Raw genomic sequence first — 26817 nt, 5'->3', positions numbered from 1 at the left:
CGTGCCCCCCCGTGGCTACGCGCCTGATATTATGTTAGTATCTTTCAACCCCCGTTTGAGACTTTTTACGTTTTTATGAATAGTATTTTATCATATTTTATATATATATATATATATATATATGCAATCAGGTGTTAGATGTTAGTTGTTAGGTGTTAGCTGTAAAGTGTTAAGTGTTATAGGTTAAAATTCTTTTTATGTCACAAGGGACCAGCCCTTAATAAGACTTAATTGTTCTTTCTTGCTGGTTCCTCATTCTTATATATATTTGTATTTTATGTTTATCTTTCGTTATGTTATTTGTATGTTCTTTAGTTATCTGTATTATATCAATGTTATAATTATGTTGTTTTTATATGATGAATGGAATAAAATGAATTAAAAATGAATTGACTTTGACACCACAGGTGTCAGAGCTACGTCCTGTCATCATGCTAAAACGGCGAATGTAATTTCAAGTAATACCTGCGCTCTATCGGAGATATTCAAACCACAACTGTCTTTTTAATTAAGACCTCTGCAAATACCACGACATGTTATGTACAGTAATAAAAGATATCAACGCACCCTGCTTTATTACCAAACTGATTAGTCTGTGCACTGACGTTTGACCCCGCCAGACCATACTTCGCCAAAGGTATAGGTCATGGTTTGTAGGGTTGAAATTAGATTTAGATTCGGGTTAGGGATAGGTATACAGTGTTTAGTCCAGTGTTGATTAATTAAGTGAGGAATTCAGTTAGTGTGTTCGGATATTGATCGCAGGGTAGGAAAAGTATGTATCGTATCCAACCGACCCGTAGAATTCGACGTGATTGCATATTAATTAGGTCTATTGCATATATATTCCTTGTGTGTTCAGATTTTGGACGCATGTTTCCCTCTCCAATCAGGGCAGTATATTCTGCGTGGTCATTGTATAGTATACAATGACCACGTATTACGTGTATGTGCTTTCGGATGGTGTATTTTATTTGTGCATTTTTCCGGTGAGTATTTACTCAAAGCTGTTCTTTCATGCAAACAACAAAATCACCTTCCATATCTCCGACAAGACACACACTCACAATGGAAGGAAATGTGGATTAAATCGCGGAAGAAGAAGAAGGAGAAGAAGTATAGAAGAAGGAGAAGAAAAGAAGAAAAGAAAAAGAAGAAGAAGAAGAGGAAGAAGAAGAAGACGAAAAGAAATGGATGTAATCGAAGAAGAAGAAAAAGAAGAAGAAGAAGAAGAAGAAGAAGAAGAAGAAGAAGAAGAAGAAGAACCGTCCACGGCCTGGTCGGGATCCTCGATTTATTGCATAAGAGTAGGATTGATCACCATGTCAAAGGCTCCATGTAAATTTAGACGACAGCAATATTATTGGCGTCGATCCATCTTCGGAGGGGGGGGGGGGGCACCCTCCCTCTCGGACTCTGCTTCCTGCGAACTCTGCGTGCGAACATGCCGTGAATACGCCTCTGTCTGGGACAAAAATAAAAATTGAAGCAGATTACAGTGCAGCCATCACAACAATAGCCTATATAACACTAAACCAAGATTATAAACACCAGATTGCTTAGACTAGAAATTCATCGAATGTGCCTTTGGATTTTGGTGAAGATTAGAATGTAAAGGGGTAGAAATTCCAACGCTCTTTACTTAAATAAGTCATTTAAAAATAGTACAATGTTCATGATGTCGGAGCTGCTGTAAAAAAACACATCATACCCATACTCTCCATATAATTTTTGTCTAAATGCTTTCCATCGAATTGTTGTTGGCAAAATGGTGTAAAGTTTTACCAGCTGATATGATATAGCAACGGTGAGAACACGACCATATTGATGAATCGGATTGTATCAAGTGTTTATAGTATCACGACGTAGCTTGTATTCACTTTTATACTTCCATATGCACTTTTATACTTCCATATGCACATTCATGTAATAAAATATCTGGATGTGAAAGATGAAACTGATACGTATTGGATGGTGTTATACCCAGGCGCGTACGCAGGGGGGGGGGGGTTAAACCCCTCCCCCTTTGGTTTTTGTTATGTCTGTATTTTGGAGGAACCCCCCCCCCCCTTTGGTAATTTTTTTGTTTTTAATTAAAAAATAAATAAATAAAATTATAAAATGGCTGACCTAAAAAAGGTGACCTTACCCCCCCCCCAACGGAGCAAAATGTAAATTTTTCAAATTTCGAGACCCCCCCCCTCCCCCCTCCCCCGCTTATTCAGCGGCGAGCTGAGTCGTTGCGAAATTTTTGGCCCGATTTCAAAATGTTAACCCCCCCCCCCCCCTTTGAAAAAATCCTGCGTACGCCACTGGTTATACCTATCGTTTGTAACTCCCAAAGTATGCAATAGATACTTTGTTTTTATCTAGTAAAGAATATAGTTCATCTGTCCATGGACTTGTCTGTCATTGTAGATGTGTATTGTACGTGCGGTGAAATAAGGGATATCCGAGTGAAATTAAAGGAAATTATGATAACGATGATGATGATGATGATGATGATGATGGTGGTGATGATGATGATGATGACAACGATGATGATGATGATGATGATGATGATGATGAGGATGATGATGGTGGTGGTGATGATGATGATGATGATGATGAGGATGATGATGAGGATGATGATGATGAGGATGATGATGATGGTGATGGTGATGATGTCGGTGGTGGTGAGGAGAGGGATAGGCATATGGATCAAATCCTAAGGTAATTGATGATGATAATGATGATGCGCTTTATGATGACGATAATGGTAATGATTAATTGGATTTAGGAGGATACGAATGGAGATAAAGAAGGAACTTATTAAGACATTTATGAATAAAAAGAATGTTAATTATGATGACGACTAAATAATAATTAATGGATCACGATGATGTTGTTGATGACGACGATAATGATGCTAACGATGATGATGCTGATAATGACGATGGAAGTCTTCAATTAAATCCGTTTCTCTGTTTTACTTTTTATCTCCCTTCAGCCGTTCCGGGTCCCTCATCTTCATGACGATGGTGGTAACCAACCCTTATGCCGGACTCCTGGCCGACAAGTACGGTCATCGTCAAGTCATCTTCGTGGGTGGAGTCATTTCGTCGCTCGCAATCTTAGCAAGCTCTTTCGCGACAGATTTCACCATGCTCACCATCACGTATGGTTTGGTGGGAGGTCAGTAAAACATGGGCTCTATTTTATGATAAAACACACCCATTTCTGTAAAAGAGAACTGAATTTTCCACAAAAAAGCTATCAATTACAAGTGATAAACGGTCTTTCCATACATTCTTCAGTAGTCCAGGCGGCGCGGCACTAGTGTTTGTCAAGACATTAAAGATAAACTCCAGTTCTGGTAAAAAAAAGAAAATGAATTCTCACAGAATCAAACGAAACTTACACTGAATGTTCAAGATTACAAATAAATGACATGTGCCAAACAATTTTGGAAGAAAATGTATATTGGCTGAGTAATGAGCATAGAAAGACAAGGAAATCAAGGTAGTACTAGCCCCGACACCATGTGTGTTGTCCCATATATAGCTTTCTGTGTACGGGGGGGGGGGGGGGGGTAAGGTCACCTTTTTTAGGTCAGCCATGGGAATAATTTTTTTAAATATGAGATTGTTTAACTCCCCAAACACCCCCCCCCCCCCCCCCCCTGCGTACGCGCCTGTAATGGGTGATATAGTACTTTAACTACTTTTCCTAACTCCGTAATTGACATTTTAGTGTTTGTAATCCTTAATGGAAATCAAATTTGATATTAGGACCATTCGGATTATGTTTTGATAGAAATCCGGATTATCATTTGTCCTTAAACCGGTTCGTACTTCCAAAAATATCGCTCCTATTTTCTTGTCTGTCACCGGCCCATGGACAAGACAATAACGTCATGATAATCCTACACAAAGCCCAAACACGTATATCAAATGCAACCAGTGCATGCCTCTCAATGTTTAATCAAACTTTTATGGTTTTATAATGACTATTGATCGTCATTATACATTATGTGTATAAATACTTGATGACAATGTCAATACTATAAGTGGAATCTGAGCCCGGATTCGTCATCATGATAACACGTGTGAAGTAAACCAAACGGTGCCCTTTCGAACTTCTCGACGACTGTTGCCTTTTTTTTTTATTGGAAGAAGTCTGTTTTTCATCCTCTGCGAGCGTGAACATGAACTTCCTTTAATACGACAGGTAAACGAAAGGATGTTTGTTTCGGATGTCACCTTTGCACTGACCGAATCCCTCATTTCGAAACCTAACGCTGTATTTTACACTAATCCTAACCTAAAACATAACTGAAGCCCGATCCCTCATTAATATCTTCGACGAAATAACCCAGTAAACAAGGATCGTTTGATCACCGTCATTAAAGCCGATACTAACAACTAGATAATTTGTGCAAGTTTATGGACTGGTAAATAGCATTGAAATCGTTAAGCCCTCTTTCACGTAACCAACCAATATTTTTGATTGATTGATCACCGAATTTCCTGACATAGTCGCTGCAGGTAATTAGGTCTCTGATGAGTAAGACGACCCGTCCCTTATAGGTAGGACAATTATTTATGTCCCGCGATATTTAAAGAGCACGATATGAAAACTCATCGTGAACGGTACAACACCTGCACACCCATATCAGTTACATATTATGAGCGATGAGGATCATCGCATGCCCTTTAAATGACTCTATTAGCGTAGGAAATAACGCAATCAGAAACCAGAATGACGCACCATGTACATCGGGCTTTACATGGGCATGTGGGCGTCAGTTATAGCATACTTCTCGCTTTCTCGATTCGAGATGTAATACAGATGTAATATTATGTAAAACCTAAAACTAAGGCGAGCTATACTGAATCGGATTCATGAAAGTTTCATGCCGCTAAATACTTGAACTGAATGGTTGAATTTGATTTCCAATGAAGCGAAAAACAGTTTGCAATTTAGAAAATGTTCTGGTGTGCACTCTAAGGCTGTATTGATATAATTATCCAATTGCTTATTATGTCGCCCGGGACACCATTACAAGCAGCTGCCCGCAGATAAAGCACCAGTGCTTTAATACAGTACACAGTTAACGTCCTTGACCGGTCTAATTATTATCCCTGGTGATGTCGTATGTCCAAGCATTGCAGCACGTTTCATTTTTTATCTGATTATATTTTGCTCGATTGCTGTAAGAGAAAATTGTTGACCTTTTACTCTTTTCACCGTGAATAGGCTACCGCCGTCTGCATGATGGCTACAGCATATTTGGGGGTAGTTTCTTTCAAGTGATGTGAAACCCCATCGTGGAATTCAGCTTCGAGATTCACGATGATTTATCTTCTTCAATTATTAAAACAAAATGCAACAAAACAAAAACATATCTGTACCAATGGCTCATAAGAAGTTTAAAGATAACATCTACAAATTTGCCGACAGGTTTACGTAACCTACCCCCCCCCCCCCCCCCCCCCCCCCGTTCCGATTGCAGCGGTTACATAAAATGGTGGAAGTTTTGGATGGTGCAAGAAATGTCAGATTTTGGATTATTTTTATATGCTCATTGCTTTATCCGTACAATAATTTTATGATACAATTAAGATAAAAGGAACATCCGTGCAATTAACTGACATTAATGATAATCATTATCTAACTAATTCAAATCGAGCACTCCACTGCACCAAAGATAGGCCTACTGTCATTTGTGTCTCAGCATTATCATGTTTTCCGTCACTTTCTTATTCCAGGCATTGGATTTGGACTGAGTCACATGCCTGCAATTGTGATGCTCAGCCGCTACTTCGACACCAAAATCGGCACGGCTACGGGACTGGCGATGTCTGGAACAGGACTCGGGACCATCTTCATGTCGATCGTCACTCAGTACCTGGTCGATGAGTTCGGCTGGCGTGGGACCATGATGATCTTGAGTGCCATCAATGCCCACCTATGCGTGGCCGCAGCGGTGATGCGTCCGGTCAAACTGGGTTTGCGACGCATGACCCCCGCAGAGGAGGCTAAACTAAAAGCAAAGACCAAAGAAGTAAGAGGCATCACCTACAAAGAATTGCCACAGGAGGACCCTGCAGCAAAAGGCATGAGCATCACAGCTAACCCTGTACATGAACCTAACGGAACAGAGGGCGCTGTTTTCAGGACTAACACATTGTTAGATAGGGACAGAAACTCCAACTCACTAACTACAAAATATGTCAAGATGGATGTTAACCTTAAATACAATGGATCCACACAAAACGGAACATTCGAGACTATTGAAATAGTTCACAAGAAGGCAAAGGAGGCTGATGCAAATGGTAAAACATCGCCTTCTGCATGTTGCAGGGTATGGTCCAACATTGTGTCGTTCCTGGACTCCGTGTACGGTTTTGTACTTTGGAAGAACCCTATGTACCTGTCTTTTCTGATGGGCATCAACCTATCATTCTTTGGGATGACTGTAGTTTCTGCTCATGTGGTAAGATCGTAGCTTAAGAAAACTTCCCGCTTTGGCAAAAAATATAATCGTTACATTATTGGTCATTTACATTAGGGTTAGATAATGTCAAGTTGCGTTAGGGTTAGATAATGTCAAGTTACGTTATCAAGGCGACTCGAGACAAACTGGAGAGTGGCTACTGAAGACATTGACCTTTCTAACTAGGTTCTACAACACACATTTCTTTATAGAGGAAGACAATAATTAATGGTGACCACAACAGGCAAATGACCTGTATAGAGATATGGACACTTTTCTTTCGTATATCGTTTAGAAATTTAAGTGGCAAATCAATATGAGAGAACTACGCAAGGGCTCATCTGACTCTAGATCAGGCCTTCTCAACTAGTTTATTAGAAGTGCCAAAACAAAAAATTATTGAGGTTGATGTGCCAACCTGTACGTTTGGTGACTGTGTTACGAGGGAGCGAAGCGACCGAGCCGATACAGGGTGGGGTCCAGAGGGCGAAGCCCCCGGAAGCTAGTGGATTTTAGGGGTTTTTTAAGGCCCAGATGTGGCATTTTTAACACCTTTTTGTTCCATAAGACATCAGTCATAGTTTCATATTGATGTGAAATAATTATTACAATTCCTAGCTAAAATCGACACTGGAAGTTAATTTAAATGTAGTTATTTTGGTGCAATAAACACGGAAAATGTCAAAATCAAGTGAAAATCAAACAAACAAAATGGCTTGCTTACATTTTAGGCTCAACTTCGACTGCGACTTTTGATTTTGCTTAGTTTTTTAATTTTGAAATATACTTTTTTTCTTTCTTTAATTTGTATTTATTTATTTATTTTTTTTAATATATTTTTTGGAACAGCCGCGCGCCACTCCGACTGACTGCAAGCGCCACAAGTGGCGCGCGCGCCGCCAGTTAAGAAGGCCTGCTCTAGATGGAGTGGCTACTGACTGGCTTACTGCAGTTTTATGCATTTAAACATAATTCAGTGCCCTTTCCATCCAAATATATTTTGTCTTTGTACATCGTCTCTTTCAATTTTTGTTCATATATTTTTTTATTAACAGTGGTACACATCAGTTTTTAAGGTTACACCATGTAATTATGTCAAAGGAATAAGAGCCCTGAAAAGGACTGATGAACTCTTTTGTTCTCGACGTTTCGATCAGTACTATATATGCTCTGGCCGTTTTCCAGAAAAAACCTACAATTTTGTTCATTTTCTTGTGTCTGTGTGATGTACAGGCGAAGCGGGCCCTTGAGTATGGTATAGAAGACATGTACAGCACATTGCTGGTGGCAGTGTTAGGTCTAAGTCAAGCAGTGGGTCGTATCGTGTCCGGTCCTCTGGTAGACCGATGTCGCCTTAACCCTCTCCGTCTCTACCAGTCCATGGCTGCCTTATGCGGGGTCTCCATCATCTTCAGTATCTACCTCAAATCATTCTCAGGTAGGTTTTTCATCAACACCTTCACCATCATAATCATAATATTAAAGCCCCTCTGCAATACTTAAAGCTACTTGCGACCTCTATATAGCAAACAATACCTAATCGGTCCCTGTTGGTCCCCCATGATCCCCTTTTTCTTATGTTAATTGAAGGCTGATTTGATGAGATCACTACCTGCAGGGAGGTCTTATCCCCCCAGGCCAAGTTAGTGTAGACAGGATTTAATAGTTTTAATTCTGTTCTTAGACTTGTATTATAGTAGCGGATATAATATGATATAACGTCTCTGATCGAGGGCTTCCAAAAGGATTTTCTATTACCCAGGCTCTAGCTCAGGCTACCATATAGGGCTCAGTGCATTCAAGGAATAAATCCTACTTACTTCACCTGGGTTGAGTGTGGCAAATGTAGCTCAATGTCTTATTAAATGAGGTTAGTACTCCGGCAGGAATTCGAACTCTGTTTCCTGCATGTGGTCCAGGGTCTGGAGACTTATCTATCAGACAATCCTGCGTCCACTACACCATGGACCCGTTTCACTGAGCCTTTTTTCAATGACAAATGACAAAAACCAGTGATAAATCTGCTGATAACCAATTAGAAGCAAGGATTTCAGTAGTTTATAACAAAAACTGTCATTTGTCACTGATGACAAGTTTTGTGAAACGTCCCCCTGAGCTGGTAAGGCCGAAGATGGTGACATGTTCTCGAGGGATCTATATTCATTGGTCCGTGCGATTGGGGTAACTCATTGCATGGTTTGTATTATTTGGGGTAACTTATTACATCTTTAGCAAAAGCATTGAAAGAACAGTGAACACGATTTTTAATTTTTAATACATGTAGCTAGCCAAACCCTGGTAACATTTAAAGCTAAACTTAAACAAAATAGATAAGTCTTCCCACACGCAATACGCTTCTGTCATCACAAAGTTAGCGTGGATGTGTCTCAAGAGGACATTTTTCTGACCAAACCATACAGATAGCAAAGAATTCCAATTAATCAACACGAGGCCATAGCAATAGCCTTGTCCGAAACATTACAATCAGTATTACGTAAACCGAACAATTTATCACCTGATAGCTATAAATGATTATTTGAATTCGTCAGAAGCTAGCTGGATAAGAGTTATATAATAAAGGAGATAGTGACCTGTTACAAATAAAGTTATGTAGAATAAATATTATGATGATGTGATTATGGGAAATAGATGGAATGAAATGAATTTGCATGGCCCCTCTCTTCTCTAATTATCCCCTCCCATCTCAATTCGGCATACCAGTGAACTTTAATAAAATTTGCTTCATCACCGATAGTTGTAACTATAACGCAGTCCTAGTACCGGTATAATTCAGGTCAGTGTCAGACCGTTTTCAACGAACTTTATCTCTTAACCTGAAAACCCGATAAAACCTCTCTCTTACTATAAAAAAAGTACTTTGTCATAAATAAGTTGACCTTATTTAAAATATCCCGGCAAAATTGAAATATCAAAGCTTGCCAATTATTGATTTTTGTTTTGAAACAAGAATGTGCAATATTTTATTAACAGTTTTATAGGTCTTCCAAAAACGGTGTTGACAAAATAGCAATCATCCCCAACAAAAGTTTATATGGCTATAAAAGAAGTGAAACTGTATAATCCCAACATTTTTGTATAGATCAGGCTTTAAACAAGTATAACCTCTATTTGACAGAAAACAGAGAGTATTAGATCAATATTCTGAATCGTAAACTCTTGTTTTTGTCACGTGCATTGTACTGTGAGAAGTTAATTGTATCAATAGAATTTGTCGTTTCTGTTATTAAAGCCTATTTCCTGCACCTGTGTTTAAGGTCTAGTGTGACCGATATAGCGATACATCTAATACAGGTTATCCTGTTTGATATGTAACTTACGGACTGGAATTTAACTTTTCCCACCAGATTACCAGAACAAAATAAATATTGGATTTGTTTTGGGGGATCAAGTGGGCTTGACGACTTGAGGCCTAGTCCTTGTCCGTCTGTTGGAATTTTTCGCAACATTGTTAAGTTGCCCTTTAGATTTCTACATTTCTGAGGGCTTACAAAAGTCGGTAGTAAAGGGAATACAATGATAGACCTATAATCGACTGAAACAGAGATGAGATACTACCATTATAAGAAATCGACTATAAAAGGGGACAAGGCGAGGACAAGGCGGAAAATGTAGAAAATCAAATCTATGACATAATTATACCCCAAAAATATGCCCTTGAAGAATGAGAGTAAGTGGATTCGGTCCAAGAATTATAATAATTTATTTAAGCCCGACAATCTTAGATCTAAAATCTCGTTTAACGAAAACAAACTTGAGACGTATCAGACGAACTTCCTTCGTTAACCCAGATTTCGAACAAAAGCCCCGGCACACCCAGTATCGGGCGTGGATTTAAGTAGAATACGTACTAGAGAGCATATTTACTCATTATAATACAAACCACAACGAAACACATAGGCCTACTCTATAGACTACACTATAGACTACGCTGGGGATTCGTAGCCACAGACTAAGCCATACCAACAAAACAAAGGCCAACACCTGTGTAAAGAGTGGCAAATGTAGGTTAATATCCAGTCGTTGGACTATCGGGCTGTGTGGGGGCTCGAACCCAGGACCTTTACATTCAGTTCCCATTTCATCTCAATCTCAATACCTCTTCTTTATTTGTTTCATGTAACGGCATGTTGTGAACAGATCTGAGTCTAAGTACAACTAGACTTTAATTCGTCACTTAGACGAATTAGGTGATACGTATGATAATGGTTTACATAACGAATAATGCATTACACGATATATTATTTTATAAAATGCTTCTCCCATTTATATGCTTCTCCCATTATGATCTATTCATATGACAAGATTAAATTGTGTCTCCTTGATCATCATGGATCTAGGGAAGATAGATTGAAACAATATATGACCTTTGACCCTGTGCAGTAACCAGTTACACATTTGACTCTAATTTACATTCTTATTCAAAGAAATGAAAATGTAATTGATAAATGATTATCATCATTATGATAATGATGATCATGATGATAATGATCATGATCATGAGCGCGATCCTGACATCTTATTGAAAAAAATGAGGGTTGATTTAGATAGCATATAGTCTCAGCTACAACATACTCAAAAATCAACAAAGCAACCAAGCAGAAATAACGGCGATATTGCTCGCAAAAGAGAGGAATGTAGACTCCAGATTTGAGAAAACGTCATCTCCCTTAGGGATTACACGCAAAAATATTCATATATATTCATATTCAAATTTATTGTCCAATGACTGGAAATTTGTTTCATTTGCATGTCGGTACAAGGTTACACATTATAAACATCAATAAGATACATATGGGTACAGAGTAGAACATTTAACTTGGACATAGGTAACAACAAATGCGATAGTTCAACATGCATACTAAAATTCGATTCATAAATTAAGTAGTTAAATTCAGTTCAAGTTCGGATTAAATTCATTCGCAATTCAGATTAAATACATTTAAAAATTTAAACCAATTCAATTCGTAATTCAGATCAAATCCATTTCAAATCCCGATCACATTCAGTTCATAATTCAAATTAAAATATAATTAACAAAATCAAATCACATTCAGTTTATAATTCAAACTAAGTAATAAGATTAAATTCATAATTCGGGTTAAGTTAAGTTCACAATTCAAATTCAATACAGTTCATGATTCAGAAAGATTCAATTCATATTTCAGGAAATAATTCAATTCAAATCCCGATCGCGTACAATTCAAAATTCAGATTAAATTAAATTGACAATTCAGGTTAAATAAATTCATAATTCAGATTACTACAATCTATAATTCACATCAATTCAATTCGTAGTTCAGATTAATATAAAATTAACAATTCAAATCAAATTCAATATATAATTCAAACTAAGTAATTAAATTATATTCATATTTCGGGTTAAATTAAATTCACAATTCAAATACAATACAATTTATTCTTCAGACCAATTCAGTTCATATTTCATAATATAATTCAACTCAAGTTCCGATCACCTAGAATTCATAATTCAAATTAAATTAGTTTACAATTCAGATTAAATGCAAGTTATAATTCAAAATGGGTGATTACATTCAACAAAGTAATGGATTATGTGAAAATAGGGTAATAATAAAGTAAAAAGGGTTGTTTATGACATTATTTGCGATTCTACGTGTTTAAATAATCAAAGGAGATGGTACAGTGCAAGGTCAAAAGGAAAAAAAAGTGAAGAAAAAAATTGTTGGAGACACCCAGACTCGAACCAGGGATCTCGAGGTTAGAAGTCAAGTGCGTTACCGATATACCAAAACATCTCCCATAGCGATTACACGTAAACGGGAAATGGAATTCTCAAATCCCACTTTGCAAGTGAAATATGAGCATGATCCCGGCATCTGATCGAAAAATAAAGGGCACATTTGTGATAGCTCATTGTCTCAGCTACAACATATCCGAAGCTCAGCGAAAACAAAGCTAAAACAACGGAGATTTTGCTCGCGAAAGACAAGAGTGTAGAATCCAGTTTTGAGAAAAAGTCATGTCCCATAGAGAATACACGCAAAATGTGAAAAATTGACATGCCTCCTTTAATCGCAAAAAAAAACGCCATGATACCTTTGTCAAAATGAAAAATTGTGACAACTGAACTTGTAGAAAATTGTCTCAGCTAGAACATTTCAAAATTTGAAAGAAAATCGATCGATATTTACAGAGATACAATCAATTTTCCAAAAATATGTTGACGTCATAATATGCAAATTGAAATATTGAGTTTGGAGGCCATTATGATGACGTCATGAGTTAATTGAGGATCAAATGAGACATGAAATCATATTTCCGACTCATTATCTATCTAAATATGAAAAAATATTGGGAGTTCTTATCTATTCTGAAGAGTTACAAAGAATTTTGTATAGGCATGTTTTTGCTCATGTATTGTGGATAAAGATAACGCAGGTCCGCGCGCGCTGTCAACTTTGACGGACGCTCATTGCGTTATTAAAAGATGAACAAGTTATCAAAATGCTTGGAAAAATGTGCCAAATATGATGATAGAGAAAATTCTGCGATTCTATGTTGCAAAATGCTAGTACGCGCAAAAAACGCGCGCGCATGCGCGTGAGCATGATTTGTTGTCAAATGCTCTATATGGCCTAAAACGTATGCAAAAAAAATTTAGGATGATTTAGAGCATTTTAAATTTTTGCGCGCACGTAAACGCGCGGATGAACGCGCACGCGCGCATTTGCGCACGTTTATTGACCTGAAATTGATCGGACGGATATTGATCTTAATCGTGGTAAATATGAATGAAAAATTTCTTTCCGTTATGAAGATATGATCATAAGTTGATTTTCACAAAATGGCGCCTGGATGACGTCACGATGACCTTGACTCCCTGAAAAGTCACACAGTTCTAAGTTAGACTAATATCTATCATAATGGCAAGTTTAATGATAATGGCTTTATTCAGTCATGAGATATCCTGCGAACAAATTCGAGGAAGAATAAAAAGAAAAATCTTGACGAAATCAATAGGTGATACGTAGACTTCGTTACGTATCACCTAATTAGACCACATAAAGGGCCCTTTAAAAAGGATTGAAAAAATAGAAGAGGGAAACGGAAGAACATTGCCCTCTTTTTTTAATTTTCCTCCTCTCTAAGCGTGTGAAAGTGATTGAGGCCAAGGTTAAGTACACTTACACGTGGAATGAGAGTGAACTTGTAAACTCGACATGAAAGCTCTGTTCGAAAATAACACAACACGATTCATGTGCCAACATCCACATTATGGCCGTCGAGCTATATTAACAGACCGCCGAATATTGGTTATCGAAAAATCTCGAGGGGGTGGGGCTGGAGAGGCTGCAGCCCCTCCCCCCGCATCATACGCCGATATGTTAAAGTCATACACTAACTTCGACATTATGAGCGTCCATACATATTCCCGAATATTGGTTATAGTTAAGTTATCGGGGTAGGGGGGGGGGGTCTATTTCATCATTTATTAATATAACCTTGACATGTTAGTGTCATGAATTTAAAAAAGCAAAACAAAAGAAAACAGAGTAAAACAATGCACAAAAGCACTAAATATGTTAAATGTGTGGGTTGTGAGCTGTCGCATCTGCATGCTTTGGCCAACCCTATTGGCAAACCGTGGTTTAGTGTGATGACCCTACACGCCTATCTTGTCTCATCCGCACTTGTTTACACTTTCATACGAAATACGAGATAATCGGGAAAATAGGCGAAATATTGTTTCTCTCACTATCTCGAGATTACCAAATATCCAGCTATTTGAACTATCCCGATCGAAACTATCCCGATCGAAACTATCCAGCTATGGGTTGATCGGCTGACTTCCTGCCATTCTTCCAGATTTTACAGACAAGATTATACTTTATTTTTTATTCTACTCAAATTCTACTATGCCTGTTGTGATTGCATTCTAATGGCAGTTAAAAGGCATATAGGGAAATCCTGTATTACACACACCGGACGTTGATGGCTGAAGTAGGGTCTGGTTACTGTAAAACCAGAGAGTTTAGAGAATCTCGCGATTTATTATTGAGAGCGATTTTCACGGCAAAAAAAAATTTTGATTCGCAAATTTTGATCAGTGTGGTTGAGTTATTGTGATTCAATTATTTCATGAAATGAAACTGCGCAAAATTCGCGAACATTTCATTCTGCGCTTAAAAAGTTTTTCGTAAAAGCGAGAGATGTTTTGATCTGGTTCAAGCTTCGTTAATTCTGAGGTTAGGCCTAGTGATTGCACTTGCCTTTGAGTCCCATGAAAATGAAAAGGTAGCGTTTAGAATGTCGCCAATTAAGAGGGTGTTGAAGATTTAGGGACGATAAAAATGTAATTTTTGATTATTAACTATAAAAAGACATTCTGTTCACACTGCATTGATGATTTTGACTAGAGCTGACATCGTCTTTGGGTTTTTATTTTTTTTACAAAGATAAGACCCCGCCCCCCCCCCCCCCCACTCAGTGTTATGTAGGGTACGCGTATGCTCGTTCCCTCTTTTTTAAAGCACCCCCTATCTGAGGACTGCCAACATTTCCGAACCCCCCTTTCGCGGGCTTTTCCTGCCTTGGAGACCCCCCTAAATGCGGAAAAATGCTCAATGTACCCCCCTAAATTCGGAATAATTTCTCAGGAGTCCAAAGAGATGAGAGAAGAAAAAAAACACCCCCTTTTTAAAGAAATCTCCGGTTGAAAAGTCAAACACTCCCCTTTTTTTTTTACAATTCTCGGGCCGGACTTTGTCGCACGAAAAGTACCCCTTTACCGGACATTTTGGTAACACGCATGCGGTCATTCCGACCCCGGAGTGGGGGGGGGGGCGGGGATAAGACAGTATGTTGAGCTCATGGTTGGAATTTGACTACTGTCACACGTTTACCAAAGAGCAGAGCTCTTCGCACCACGTGCCGTCTGATCAATATTTGAGGGGCAGTGTTCGTGTCATCATTAAACTATATTTTGTCACATGTGAATAAGTTCAAGGCACTTTAAATCATATGTAGAGATCAAGCTTTGTAAAAATATCACCAGAAAAAAAAAGCTAAATAAAATTTACGCGTATATTTTGCTTGAATTTTTTTCTTTTTATTGTAATTTTTGTTTATAAATCATCTTGAATCCCCCTTTCAAATCATGTAAGGGTGTTGATATCATGCAAAAATGTATGTAAATATGTATGACAGACATGAGCGATATAGAACCTCAACTATTGTGACTATTATGATATTGATAATTATCAGCATTTTATTTATCATTATTGTTAATATTATTATTAGTAGTAGTAGAAGTAGTATTATATGGTCATCATCATCACAATTACTGTTATTATTATCATCATCATCATCATCATCATCATCATCATCATCATCATTATTATTTTGTTACTAATATATTTAATGTACAATGTAGAACATAAATACTAATGTTAAGCCCTACACGTATATTTTATCATAGCATATTAGTGTTTTGCTATACGTTGCATTAAATGAAAGCACAGAATGATCTAGAGTAGCTTCGTAATTATCGCGGGTATTGACACGAGATTTAGAATTTGATCCCAATTCGAAAACACATGATCTACCACGCTGATCTATATTTATGATACACAGATAAAAGTGTCTGCACTTTCCTTGATTTTTGCCCGATTATTGCCCTTTGATTTTCCAAAGATAAATGGAATATTCATTTGTCCTAATGGAGTGCAAATTTGCCCTTTATCCCGATCGTTAAGTTCGCGGTCCAATTAAATTGTCAATCAGTCTATGATAAATGGGCCACTGCTTTAGTTTGTTGAGGTGACAACGAGAGCAAAGAGTATGTTTATGAATAATTAGTTCTGAGTCTGGTGCAAGAGTGCCTTTTTGTGTCGCCCTGAATTCAAGCAACCCATTTGGTCACATATTGTTGATGTTGTTTTTTCTTCTTGTGTTTCCTGATCTAAATGTTTTTATTGATGTTCCTGCCTCTTTCTTCTTTCTCCTCCTCTTCTTTTTCCTCCTCCTCCTCCTCCTTCTTCTTCTTCTTCTTCTTCTTCTTCTTCTTCTTCTTCTTTCTCTTCTTCTTGTTCTTCTTCTTCTCCTTTTTCCTCTTCTTCTTTTTCTTCTTCTTCTTTTTCTTCTTCTTCTCTTTCTTCTTCTTTTTCTTCTTCTTCTTCTTTTTCTTCTTCGTTCTTCCTCTTGCTTTTTCTCCACTATAATTAATAGTGAAACACGCTATAGTTTCTTTCTTAAGAGTGAAAGCTAGGATTGGCAGTCAATTGAATCTAATGCACGCATGGAGGAGACAAAAATAACAAATTTCTTCGTGAACAAGATAAAGTGAAGTGAAAAAGAAAGAAAATTAAAATGAAATTTACAAGGAAAATGTAATGGGGAACAAGAGTAAGTGGCAAAGAATATGTTATAGTATTCATTTATGATCAATGTTGAAGTAAGAGCGTAAACGCTATATGTACAGTACTGGTGTAGGATGGAAGACCGAGGAAAATGAAAGAATAAAAATCGTGAAGAAGGAATCGGCAACATTAATAACAAGTACATCGAATGGTACCAGGCAGCACACATGGTATTGTTTAAAATGCAAACACGTTATCCTTTGAAGACAAGGGAAAAATCTATTTGAATTAATAATCAAATTCAAATAAAACCTTTGGATCACACTGTCCCCGTGAGCTTACAAATGACTCGATGGTTACTCAGCGATTGGGTGAAAAGAAGGTCATGCAACTATTGGTGTGTGTCAGCGGCAACCAATTCAATTCAATTCAATTCAATTTATTTCTCAACAAATGTCGAACATAGGGAAAATACATAAAATAGAATACATACATCCAATACAATAATAAAACATGTACAGCATATATATGGAGCAATGTATGTTTTAAAAAGAAACAAAAATCAGAAAATGTGGAAGGGGTAGTCAAAAATCAAAAACGATTTGTCGAGGACAACCTCTAATAAAGTTGAAATGTTTTTGTTTAACCTCTTAGTGACATGTTATATAATGTTGACATTGGGTGTGTAATGTGTCTAGGCTTAACAGTTTTATTTATAATAAATTTGGCGTGAAAAGAACTCTCTGATATCTTTTCTCACAAAAAAACTTTGAAAAGTATGTGCGTGCGTGCGTGTGTGTGCATGGGTGTGTGCGTGTGTGTGGGATCGGTGGGTGCGTGTGCGTGCGTGTGTGATGATGGTTATGTGTGTGAGTGTGTGTGTGTGTGTGTGGGTGTGGGTGTTATCTGCTACGTATGTTTTAAGCCCGTTCCGTTCTTTTTGCAATAGACGGTGACATAGGTTACGGAAGTTATGGACGGAGTTTGATATTTTGTTGGAATATTTTTGCGTACCGACCATTATAAGAGAGTTTCTTAAATCTAGCTTGTATTCATGGGCATATTTGGGCAAGTGGGTAATATTCCTTAGGTGTTGTGTAGAGGTGAATGACTTTCAATGCGGCCATCGCGCAGTAAACCTAATTTAAAAATCCGACTGAAGCACAAAATCTCCGTATTTCGATGTTTCAAGGCGTTTATCATCGTGATGTGCGTGGGGAAGCTTTCAGCTAATGACAAAAATATATTTATAGACCGAGATGATACCATACTGCACATGATTCTGTTGCTGTAAGGGTATCGTCATTGAGGCCTGTGGATTGGAAAGTTCCCATCCCTCCCCCAAAAAATATATATGTATATATATATATATATATATATATATATATATATATATATATATATATGAGTGAGCAAATGAATAAATGAATAAAATGATTAGTTTATAAATTCATAAGCTAATTAATAAATAAATTAATTAAAAGATGAATGCATCAATCAATAAATCATTAAGGAAGTAAGTAAATGAATAAATAATTGAATAATATAATGGATAAATAAATGAACAATTAGATGAAAACATAAATGAATAAATGAATATATAAAACATAATTATCTTAAATTAATGAATAAATAATCATATCCTTTAAATGCTCCTCAAGTGAATCTTGTTATTGGTTATTCCTTTTTTATTAATTTATATTTCCATCCATTTATCTATTCATTTACTTATTGATTCATTTATGTATTTATTTCTTTACTTACTTATTCATACTAATTTACTTGAGTACTTACTTATACTTAGCTACTTGCTTACTTCATTACTTACTTAAGTACTTAATTATTTTCTTACATATTTACATATTCCTTTATCTATTTATCTCTCTATTTATATTTCTATTTTCTATTCGTGTCTCCACAGCTCAGGTAGTGTTTTGTGCCTTGGCAGGCTATACGACAGGAGCCTGTGCCACACTTCAAACTGTGATGTGTGTATCACTCTTCGGACCGGGTCAGATGAAGTATGCATATCCCGGTGTCATTCTAGCTGTGGGGATCGCCATGCTCACCAGTCCACCCATAGCAGGTATATCATTCATATCAGAGAGATGCGTGAGGGGGTGACAGGGGGAAGAGGATAGGAGGAGAGGGAGGGAGGGAGAGGGGAGGGGGAAGATGGGAGGGAGAGGGGGAGGGAGAGGGGGAGGGGGAGAGGGACATGGGGAAGAAGAGATGGGCAAACCCTGGTGTCATTCTAGCTGTGGGGATCGCTATGCTCACCAGTCCACCTATAGCAGGTATAGAATTCATATCAGAGAGATGCGGAGAGAGAGAGACAGGGGGAAGAGGATAGGGGAGAGGAGAGGGAGGGAGAGGGGAGGGGGAAGAGGGGAGGAGAAAGAGGGGAGGGGAAAGAGGGGAGAGAGAGGAGGAGGGGGAGAGAGAGGAGGAGGGGGAGAGGGACATGGGGAAGAAGAGATGGGCAAACCCTGGTGTCATTCTAGCTGTGGGGATCGCTATGCTCACCAGTCCACCTATAGCAGGTATAGAATTCATATCAGAGAGATAAGAGAGTGACAAGAAGAGGAGAGGGGGAAGAGAGAGAGAGAGAGAGGGGGGAGAGAGGGGAGAGAGGGGAGGGACAGGGGAAAGAGGAGAAGGAGAAGAGGGAGAGAGAGACAGAGAGAGAGAGAGAGAGAGAGGGGGGAGAGAGAGAGGGGGGAGAGAGGGGAGGGACAGGGGAAAGAGGAGAAGGAGAAGAGATAGAGAGAGAAAGAGAGAGAGAGAGAGAGAGAGAGATAGAAGGGGAACCTGATTTCTGACTTCTTCCTTAGTTCCAAGCAGGTGCATTATTCATTTATAAAAGAGAAGGTAAAACAGGGAATGGGAGAGAGTGAGAAACTGGGAGGAAGGGTGTAAAAGAAAGATGACGACGACAGTCTATGGGAGATGAGGCAAAATAAAGAGGACGAATGTGAGGGGAAAGGAGAGGGAGAGGAAGCGAAAAGTTCAGAGAAAGAATCAGAGAGGATTGAAGAGGGAAAGGGATGAAGAAAGAGATAGATTGCAGAGATGAGAAACATATCTTATCAGATCTATAATAATTATACAACTGGCTAGCAGGGAGCTAGCTCAGAGCTATGGGAGATGGAATGTCTAGTGTCATGTCAGGCCCGTAGGTGTTCCAACAGCCCTGTCATAGCGCAGTTGAGATGGATAGCGGGAGCGTGAGAGAGAGAGAGAGAGAGAGAGTGTGTGTTCGATAAATAATGTGGGGGAGAGAGGCAGAGATAAATGTGGAGAATGGTAGAGAGGGGGAAGAAAAAGGTGTTGACAATTGGAGTGATAGACGGGAAGGGAGCGGCTTAGATAGATAGAGAAAGTTAGAGATACAATGTGGGGGGGGCAAGATAGACAGAAATATGAAGGAAGAGAGAGAGAGACAGACAGAGAGAGATAGACAGACAGACAGACAGACAGGCAGAGAGAGAGAGACAGAGAGACATAGAGACATAGAGACAGACATGGCAGATATAGAGACATGGGAGGAGACACGTATAGAGGTGAAATGGGAAGGGGGATTAGCAGATAGACATACGTCATCGAGTGTTAAACATTCTGACACGTGAATATATCATCAACTTCTTTAATATGATCTTATGTGTAGACACAACGTTCATCGGAAGCATAGTATTTCAGAAGACATACATCATCGGATTCAACATGTTAAAGGACCTTATCTTATGTTCTATCATATTATTAGAGGTAAAGATAATAATTAATTGAAATAACTTCTTCACAATGATTGATAAGTCAGCTGTCATTTCTTGGTCATGGTTAAAAATATGTCAGGGGGGGGGGGCAACTTGTACCCCTTACCTGTCTACAAAGATTGTCTACAAAGTTTACATTACACTCAAGGGCCAACAATCAGTCGGTCTGGAGTCGGAGTGAAGTCGCTCCAGCGGTGTGACTGAGGTACATGTACATGACGGGATATGTATGAAGTACTTGAATAAATAACCAATTAAGAACCAGTTCAACGAACACAGCTGAGCACACGCTAAGTGCAGCCGATGTAATATAGTCATCACCACTCGAAATATTGCACGTACACCTCCCGTATAATATTATTGTGCGAGTGTGTATTAGGTTTACAGACGTGTATCAATCAGATATGATTAATTACGTCTGGGGACCAACCTTTAAACGTCACTAGCCGAAAGTCGTGACACAGTTTTGAACCTGCGTCCTCGGCCAAATCAGTTTGTACATGTAACTTCCATTGTTAGCTGGATGCCACAATGCCTAGTTTTAATTTTGTAGAGTTTTCATCAAATTCTATAACGTAAATAACAAATACGATCGTTCAAATTGATATTCCAAAATTCTACTAAAAACTACGGAAGCGTTAAAGTGCCATTCTACTTGACGACCTGACGAGATATTTCATCTTGTCAAGTCGACTTAATGTCCATATCATGTCGACATGTAAAGATATTTAACCTACCATGTCGACTTATCAACTTTTATTAGTCGACATGGCGAAATAAATTAACTTGCCAAGTCGACTTCACAAAAAGTTCATGTCGTCATGGCGACATGTATTATCTTGCCAAGTCGACTTCACAAAAAAGTTCATCTCGTAATAGCGACATAAATTATCTCACCAAGTCGACTTCCCAAAAAGTATAAATTATGTCGTCATGGCGAGATATGTAGTGTGACGACTATTTCATGCAGCGCGCGTACGTGTAGTTCATTAACAGTCGACTAGTCTAGGTCTAGTGACTTTAGTCCTGATCCCGGTCCCTCGATCGTCTCACCATCACCATTGATGGTGCATGCAAGATAACTTATGTCGCCATGACGACATGAACTTTTTGTGAAGTCGACTTGGCAAGATAATTTATTTCGCCATGTCGACATTACTTTTTGGGTAGTCGACTTGGTAAGATAACTTATGTCGCCATGACGACATGAACTTTTTGTGAAGTCGACTTGGCAAGATAATTTATTTCGCCATGTCGACTAATAAAAGTTGATAAGTCGACATGGTAGGTTAAATATCTTTACATGTCGACATGATATGGATATTAAGTCGACTTGACAAGATGAAATATCTTGTCATGTCGTCAAGTAGAATGGCACTTTAACGCTTCCGTAAAAAACATTTCAACACTAAGATTTATATATTATTGTCATGATTATCAATTACTATCCTTTCTCCTTTTCTCCTTTTTTCACAATGTAACCTCTCTGACTCATTCTCTCTCTCTCTCTCTCTCTCTCTCTCTCTCTCTCTCTCTCTCTCTCTCTCTCTCTCCTCTCCTTCCAGGTCTGTGTCGCGATCTCCAGGGAAATTACCTGGGAGCTTTCTTCATGGCCGCAGCTGCCTGTTTCTCGTCGGTGGTGGCGCACCTCCCTTTGAGCTGCACCATCAAGCCAGGAAAGAAACATGCTCACACTCCCATAGAAGATAACGACCCGTACTTAGGCGACGAATTTGTCCCAAAAGTATAAACTGTTTATCGCTCTCATCATTTCCTTATTTCCTTATTTCTTTATAAAAGAAAAAGACATCAAACCGGTTATGATTTCAATTACCAATCCAATATTATTCATCTCTTCCTTTTTTGTCATGAAATGTTTTCTTAACGTTATCCCCAAACTGACCAATAATAAATTGTTGGATATTCAGGTAAAGTAGTATTTTAAAGAAAATCACAAATATGACCAATAATGTGCCACTGGAAACCAGGAAGCCTACAGATGACAATCCTTTAAGAGTTAGGTCAACTACGTATCGAATGATACAAAAAGGAGGAGACAGTATTATAGTAATAGTAGCAATGTTAATCGCCGAGTAGTCATAGAAGGGGCATTATCTTAACATTTCATCTTCATCAGTCGGGCAGCCCATCAAAGTCTCGAATAGTTCAACTTGGTGCTATACCTGTAGGTTTTTTGGTCTGTGTCTTATTACCAGCACGTTTCTAGAATATGAACTGTATACTTGTGTGTATATTACCAACTCCGTTATTATCCCTTATTTTATTTTGCAATTGCTGAAATTTTGTACAGACTCTACACATGGAATGTATTGAAGAATATTTCATGTGGCATGCAATGAGTTAAGCCTTAAGCACTGCATTATTTTATCGATCATTATTTGACGTATTGTGTGTGAAAGTTCACTCATTTAATCTTGAGTTAAATGATGGAAGGACTTGATAAGCTTTTGTAAGCTTTTGTTAAAGTGTCTTGCATGTATTTCAATGTTGCCTTTTTGAGAAATTGTAACTGATTTAGTCTTATAGTGACGAGCCTCGTCTCAAATGACAATGGTGCTCAAAGTACTGATCATTCCATTTCTATAGTCATGAATGTCTTTACATTAAATAAAAGTGTGTGTATGCAGACTACTTGAATCTGGGTGATATATCAGATAATATGTATATAAGCATCAGCTTCTAAACGCTTTTGGGTGTAATACAGTAGCTATTAATTTATAAACTGATTATTTTTGTCATAGTTTTCTAAACTTTTGTATAGCTTTATTATATCCTGTGAGGAAAGATTACTACGTGTATTTTAATTTGTGTAAATCTCGCGTGGAAATGTATCAAAATTCAATCTGGTATATCTGCTCTCTCTCTCATCGTAGAGCAGACATTACTCTACCTCACAAAAGTATGATAAAAAACAGTGTGTGACACTTACTATATTTTACTAAAAATGAAAGGAACACACCCTAAGCATCCTAAGAGTTTGTTTGTATATTAAAGTTATGATCCACAATGGATGGAAATTACTCAAATATACTTGTAATAAGAGAATAAATTCTATATTATTTGAAAAAGTTACAGACCAAGTGTATTTCTATTTGTACATTTTCATAATTTGTATTTTTTTTCTTGAGCTAATGTTTAAATATGTTATATATTGTAAACGAAGAAAAAAAATGATACATAGTATTACAAATAATGTTCCTATTGACAGAAGTTGTTTTTGGAACTAGATTTTAGGAATAAATTGGTGTAGCCTTTCTATATTATATATATATATATATATATATATATATATATATATGATAAAGCACAGTTAAAGTATATATATATATTTTTTTTTGATTGCATGCAAATTACCATTGTGTTTAAGTGAAGAAAAGATATATAGGAATTAAATTTCTTCTCGGATTTCAAAGTTACGTATATTGCATTTTAAACCGTTTTGAACTTTTGTATACTATTTAGAGGTGTCTTTTATCTTTATTTCTTTTACTTAACTTTAAATCTTTTCCATAAATTTGAGTATGTTAAGAGAAATATGGATATTTTTATTATGTTTTCCTATATAACACCAATTTCACTTAAACACAAATCTCATCATTCCAAATCCCTTTTGGTATAAGCTAACTTTTATTAGAAGCTTAATCCTACTGTTCCGTAAAAAAACACACCACAAACTATGAAATGACGTAGCCTGCTATAGAACTTCCATTTTATACTCGTCTAAGACCTGCAAAAATATGACAGGGGGCACCCGGATTTGAACCAGGGACCTCTCGATCTGCAGTCGAATGCTCTACCACTGAGCTATACCCCCATTTACATACTTATTGCTATATATATATTGTATAATAATGAAATAAAACTGCAAAGTTTTCTACATATTTTGTTTTACTGTCAAAGTAATTTTTACGTATTAATTTCATTATTGCAATACATTATACAGGTTGTATATCCACTGCATACCTACAGGGGTCTTTTGGAACCTAATTTTGTAAATGACGGTGGTACCAGATAACTTGTTATTTCATCACTTGAACTTGAAGTCTGCAGTTTATTGTGGAAAGTAATAATAATATAGAATTAATATGTGTTTCACTCCATAACTTGTATGAATTCTGGCTAAAAGCAGACAAATTTACATATATAATCATAGCATGATACTTTTTTGAAATGTAATAATATGCCATAATATATTTTTGTTCGTATAATTCATATATTAACAAATGTTACACTCGATACTATATTGCAATTTATTATTATAAATTTTCAATTTGCAAATGGACTTACTCGCCTACTTGTTGTCTTCCTTCATATCGTGCAACTCTTCGCGTCTTAAAGTTAAAGTTGAGTCCTGGGCGCCACATTTCACAAAACGTGTCATCAGTGACAAATGATAGTTTTTGTTATCAGCTAGTGAAATCCTTGCTTCTGATTGGTTATCAGCAGATTTCTCACTGTTTTTTTTCTTCATTTGTTATTGAGAAAAGGCATTGTGAAACGGGTCCCTGATGAAAAGAAACTGTCTAGAAGCGATTTGTGTATATACTGTGAGGTTTTGGAATTGTTAGAGTGATAAGATATTGATTCAGTCTTGGTGGAAGTCGCAGCTATACTAGAACTACACGAACATGTGGGGTGAAATAATATTCCAAACACTTCAGCTATTTCTTGTCATATAATTTCGAATGTGAGGGCATTTGGAGAGCAATGCTCTGTCATGAGAAAGAGTATAGGATATCCAAATTGACATGAAATGAAGTTGTATCGGGTTGTAAGACACAAAAGATACAAGATAACACTTGAGTATACACTTTCACGTTTTTTTTTTATTTGGCTTTATCTTCTTTCGCTTTATCTGGTAATTTGTGAATGTTTTGCTTATTGTTAAAGCTATAACATCATTACGATAACTATGAAACATTAGAATGGCAAACTCTTTAAAGGTATTACAAAGTTTTGGGGAAATTTGACTAAAGGGCGTAGGTCCCCTAGTTGATAAGCATAGTAGCATACACATGCTTTAGCAGTCACGCAAAACACACGTTGTCAAATTCTTATTCAATAAAATCTGAGAATATATACTATTATCTAGATCTATTATTTTTAAATTATTTTTAAAATAATTCCATAAATTGGGGTAAAACAAGTGTATCTAGCGATATTATTTTCGATACTACATCCGCAATGAGTAATATATATATATATATAGCATTAAAAGTATTATTATTATTAAAGAAATTAAATTCCATATGTGAATATACTCCTCGAGAAATTAAATGTTCCCAGGGATACTATTCGAGCTAAGGCCATTTAATCTTCTGGCAATGGCGGATGATTCTTGTATAGTAATAAAATAAAATTCGCACTTAATGATGAAAAGAACAAGTAAGTGATATCTAAAGGACTATTTAGAAATTGAAAGATCAGAAATAGCAAACAAAAGATACTAAGTATAACAAGCGGTCTGACAAATGCAAAACTATGTCTGGGCTATTTAGTCAATGCACCTTTAGCGAGTTATGATTGGTTTAATGATGAGTAAATAATTAAATTCAATTTAATTCATTAAAAAAAGAAAATCATAAATACAAAATACATAAAAGACCAGGATCCTTTACGGGTAAAATGTGCTTGTAAATGGGGCATTTTACACACAATATTTAATCGAGTCTTTAAACAATATATCTTACTACGCCAACGACTAATAACTACAGCAGGTGTCCATCTCATATATGCACACACCCACAAACACACAACAACGATACAAAGGAAGGATGAGGTGATACTGAAAAAGAGAAAATGAGAGAGAGAAGAAATGGTCCATTTACTTATAATTGCAGACCAACTTCTAATCAGTGCAACAGTGCACACAGTGATAGTCAATTCTTTTGCATTAACAAAAAAATAAAATTAATTCCTTGGAGCTGATATAAAAAAAAAAGTAATTCCGAAACTTTCTAAAAGCTCTGCGGATTCAGTAATGATCGTGTAATGATGATACAAATATTATTATTTGGCATGACTCATTTTTTATTTTCAACACTTCTCAAATTCTATAGCTATATCATCTTTGTCATTAGACGAACTTAAGAATGCCTCTAAATTTTGATTCGATGTTCGTACATTTCAAGGTACCCCGCCATCGTCATATCGATTCCTTTGATGACGTCAGGGGTCATTTTATCAC

General features: G+C 37.1%; 1 protein-coding gene and 1 non-coding gene across 2 annotated transcripts; one reads left to right on the top strand and one right to left on the bottom strand.

Annotated features, from left to right (window-relative positions):
* The first annotated feature begins 2980 nt into the window (after positions 1 to 2980).
* On the top strand, positions 2981 to 23702 carry LOC115918985 (monocarboxylate transporter 14-like). Its single transcript, XM_030996319.1, has 5 exons — positions 2981 to 3174; positions 5751 to 6478; positions 7712 to 7916; positions 18758 to 18922; positions 22175 to 23702. Exons 1-5 carry the CDS (start codon positions 3012 to 3014, stop codon positions 22357 to 22359), a joined length of 1446 nt encoding a protein of 481 aa, XP_030852179.1. The 5' UTR covers positions 2981 to 3011; the 3' UTR covers positions 22360 to 23702.
* Positions 23703 to 24372: 670 nt separating this feature from the next.
* Positions 24373 to 24444, bottom strand: TRNAC-GCA. Its single transcript has one exon. It is a non-coding gene; the product is annotated as a tRNA-Cys (tRNA).
* Between the last annotated feature and the right edge of the window lie 2373 nt (positions 24445 to 26817).

Source organism: Strongylocentrotus purpuratus, unplaced genomic scaffold (genome assembly GCF_000002235.5).
Source record: "Strongylocentrotus purpuratus isolate Spur 01 unplaced genomic scaffold, Spur_5.0 spur5_scaffold_3, whole genome shotgun sequence".
In the NCBI taxonomy this organism is placed as follows: domain Eukaryota; kingdom Metazoa; phylum Echinodermata; class Echinoidea; order Camarodonta; family Strongylocentrotidae; genus Strongylocentrotus; species Strongylocentrotus purpuratus.
Note: the sequence above shows the minus strand (reverse complement) of the source record. Positions and strands in the feature narration are given on the sequence as shown.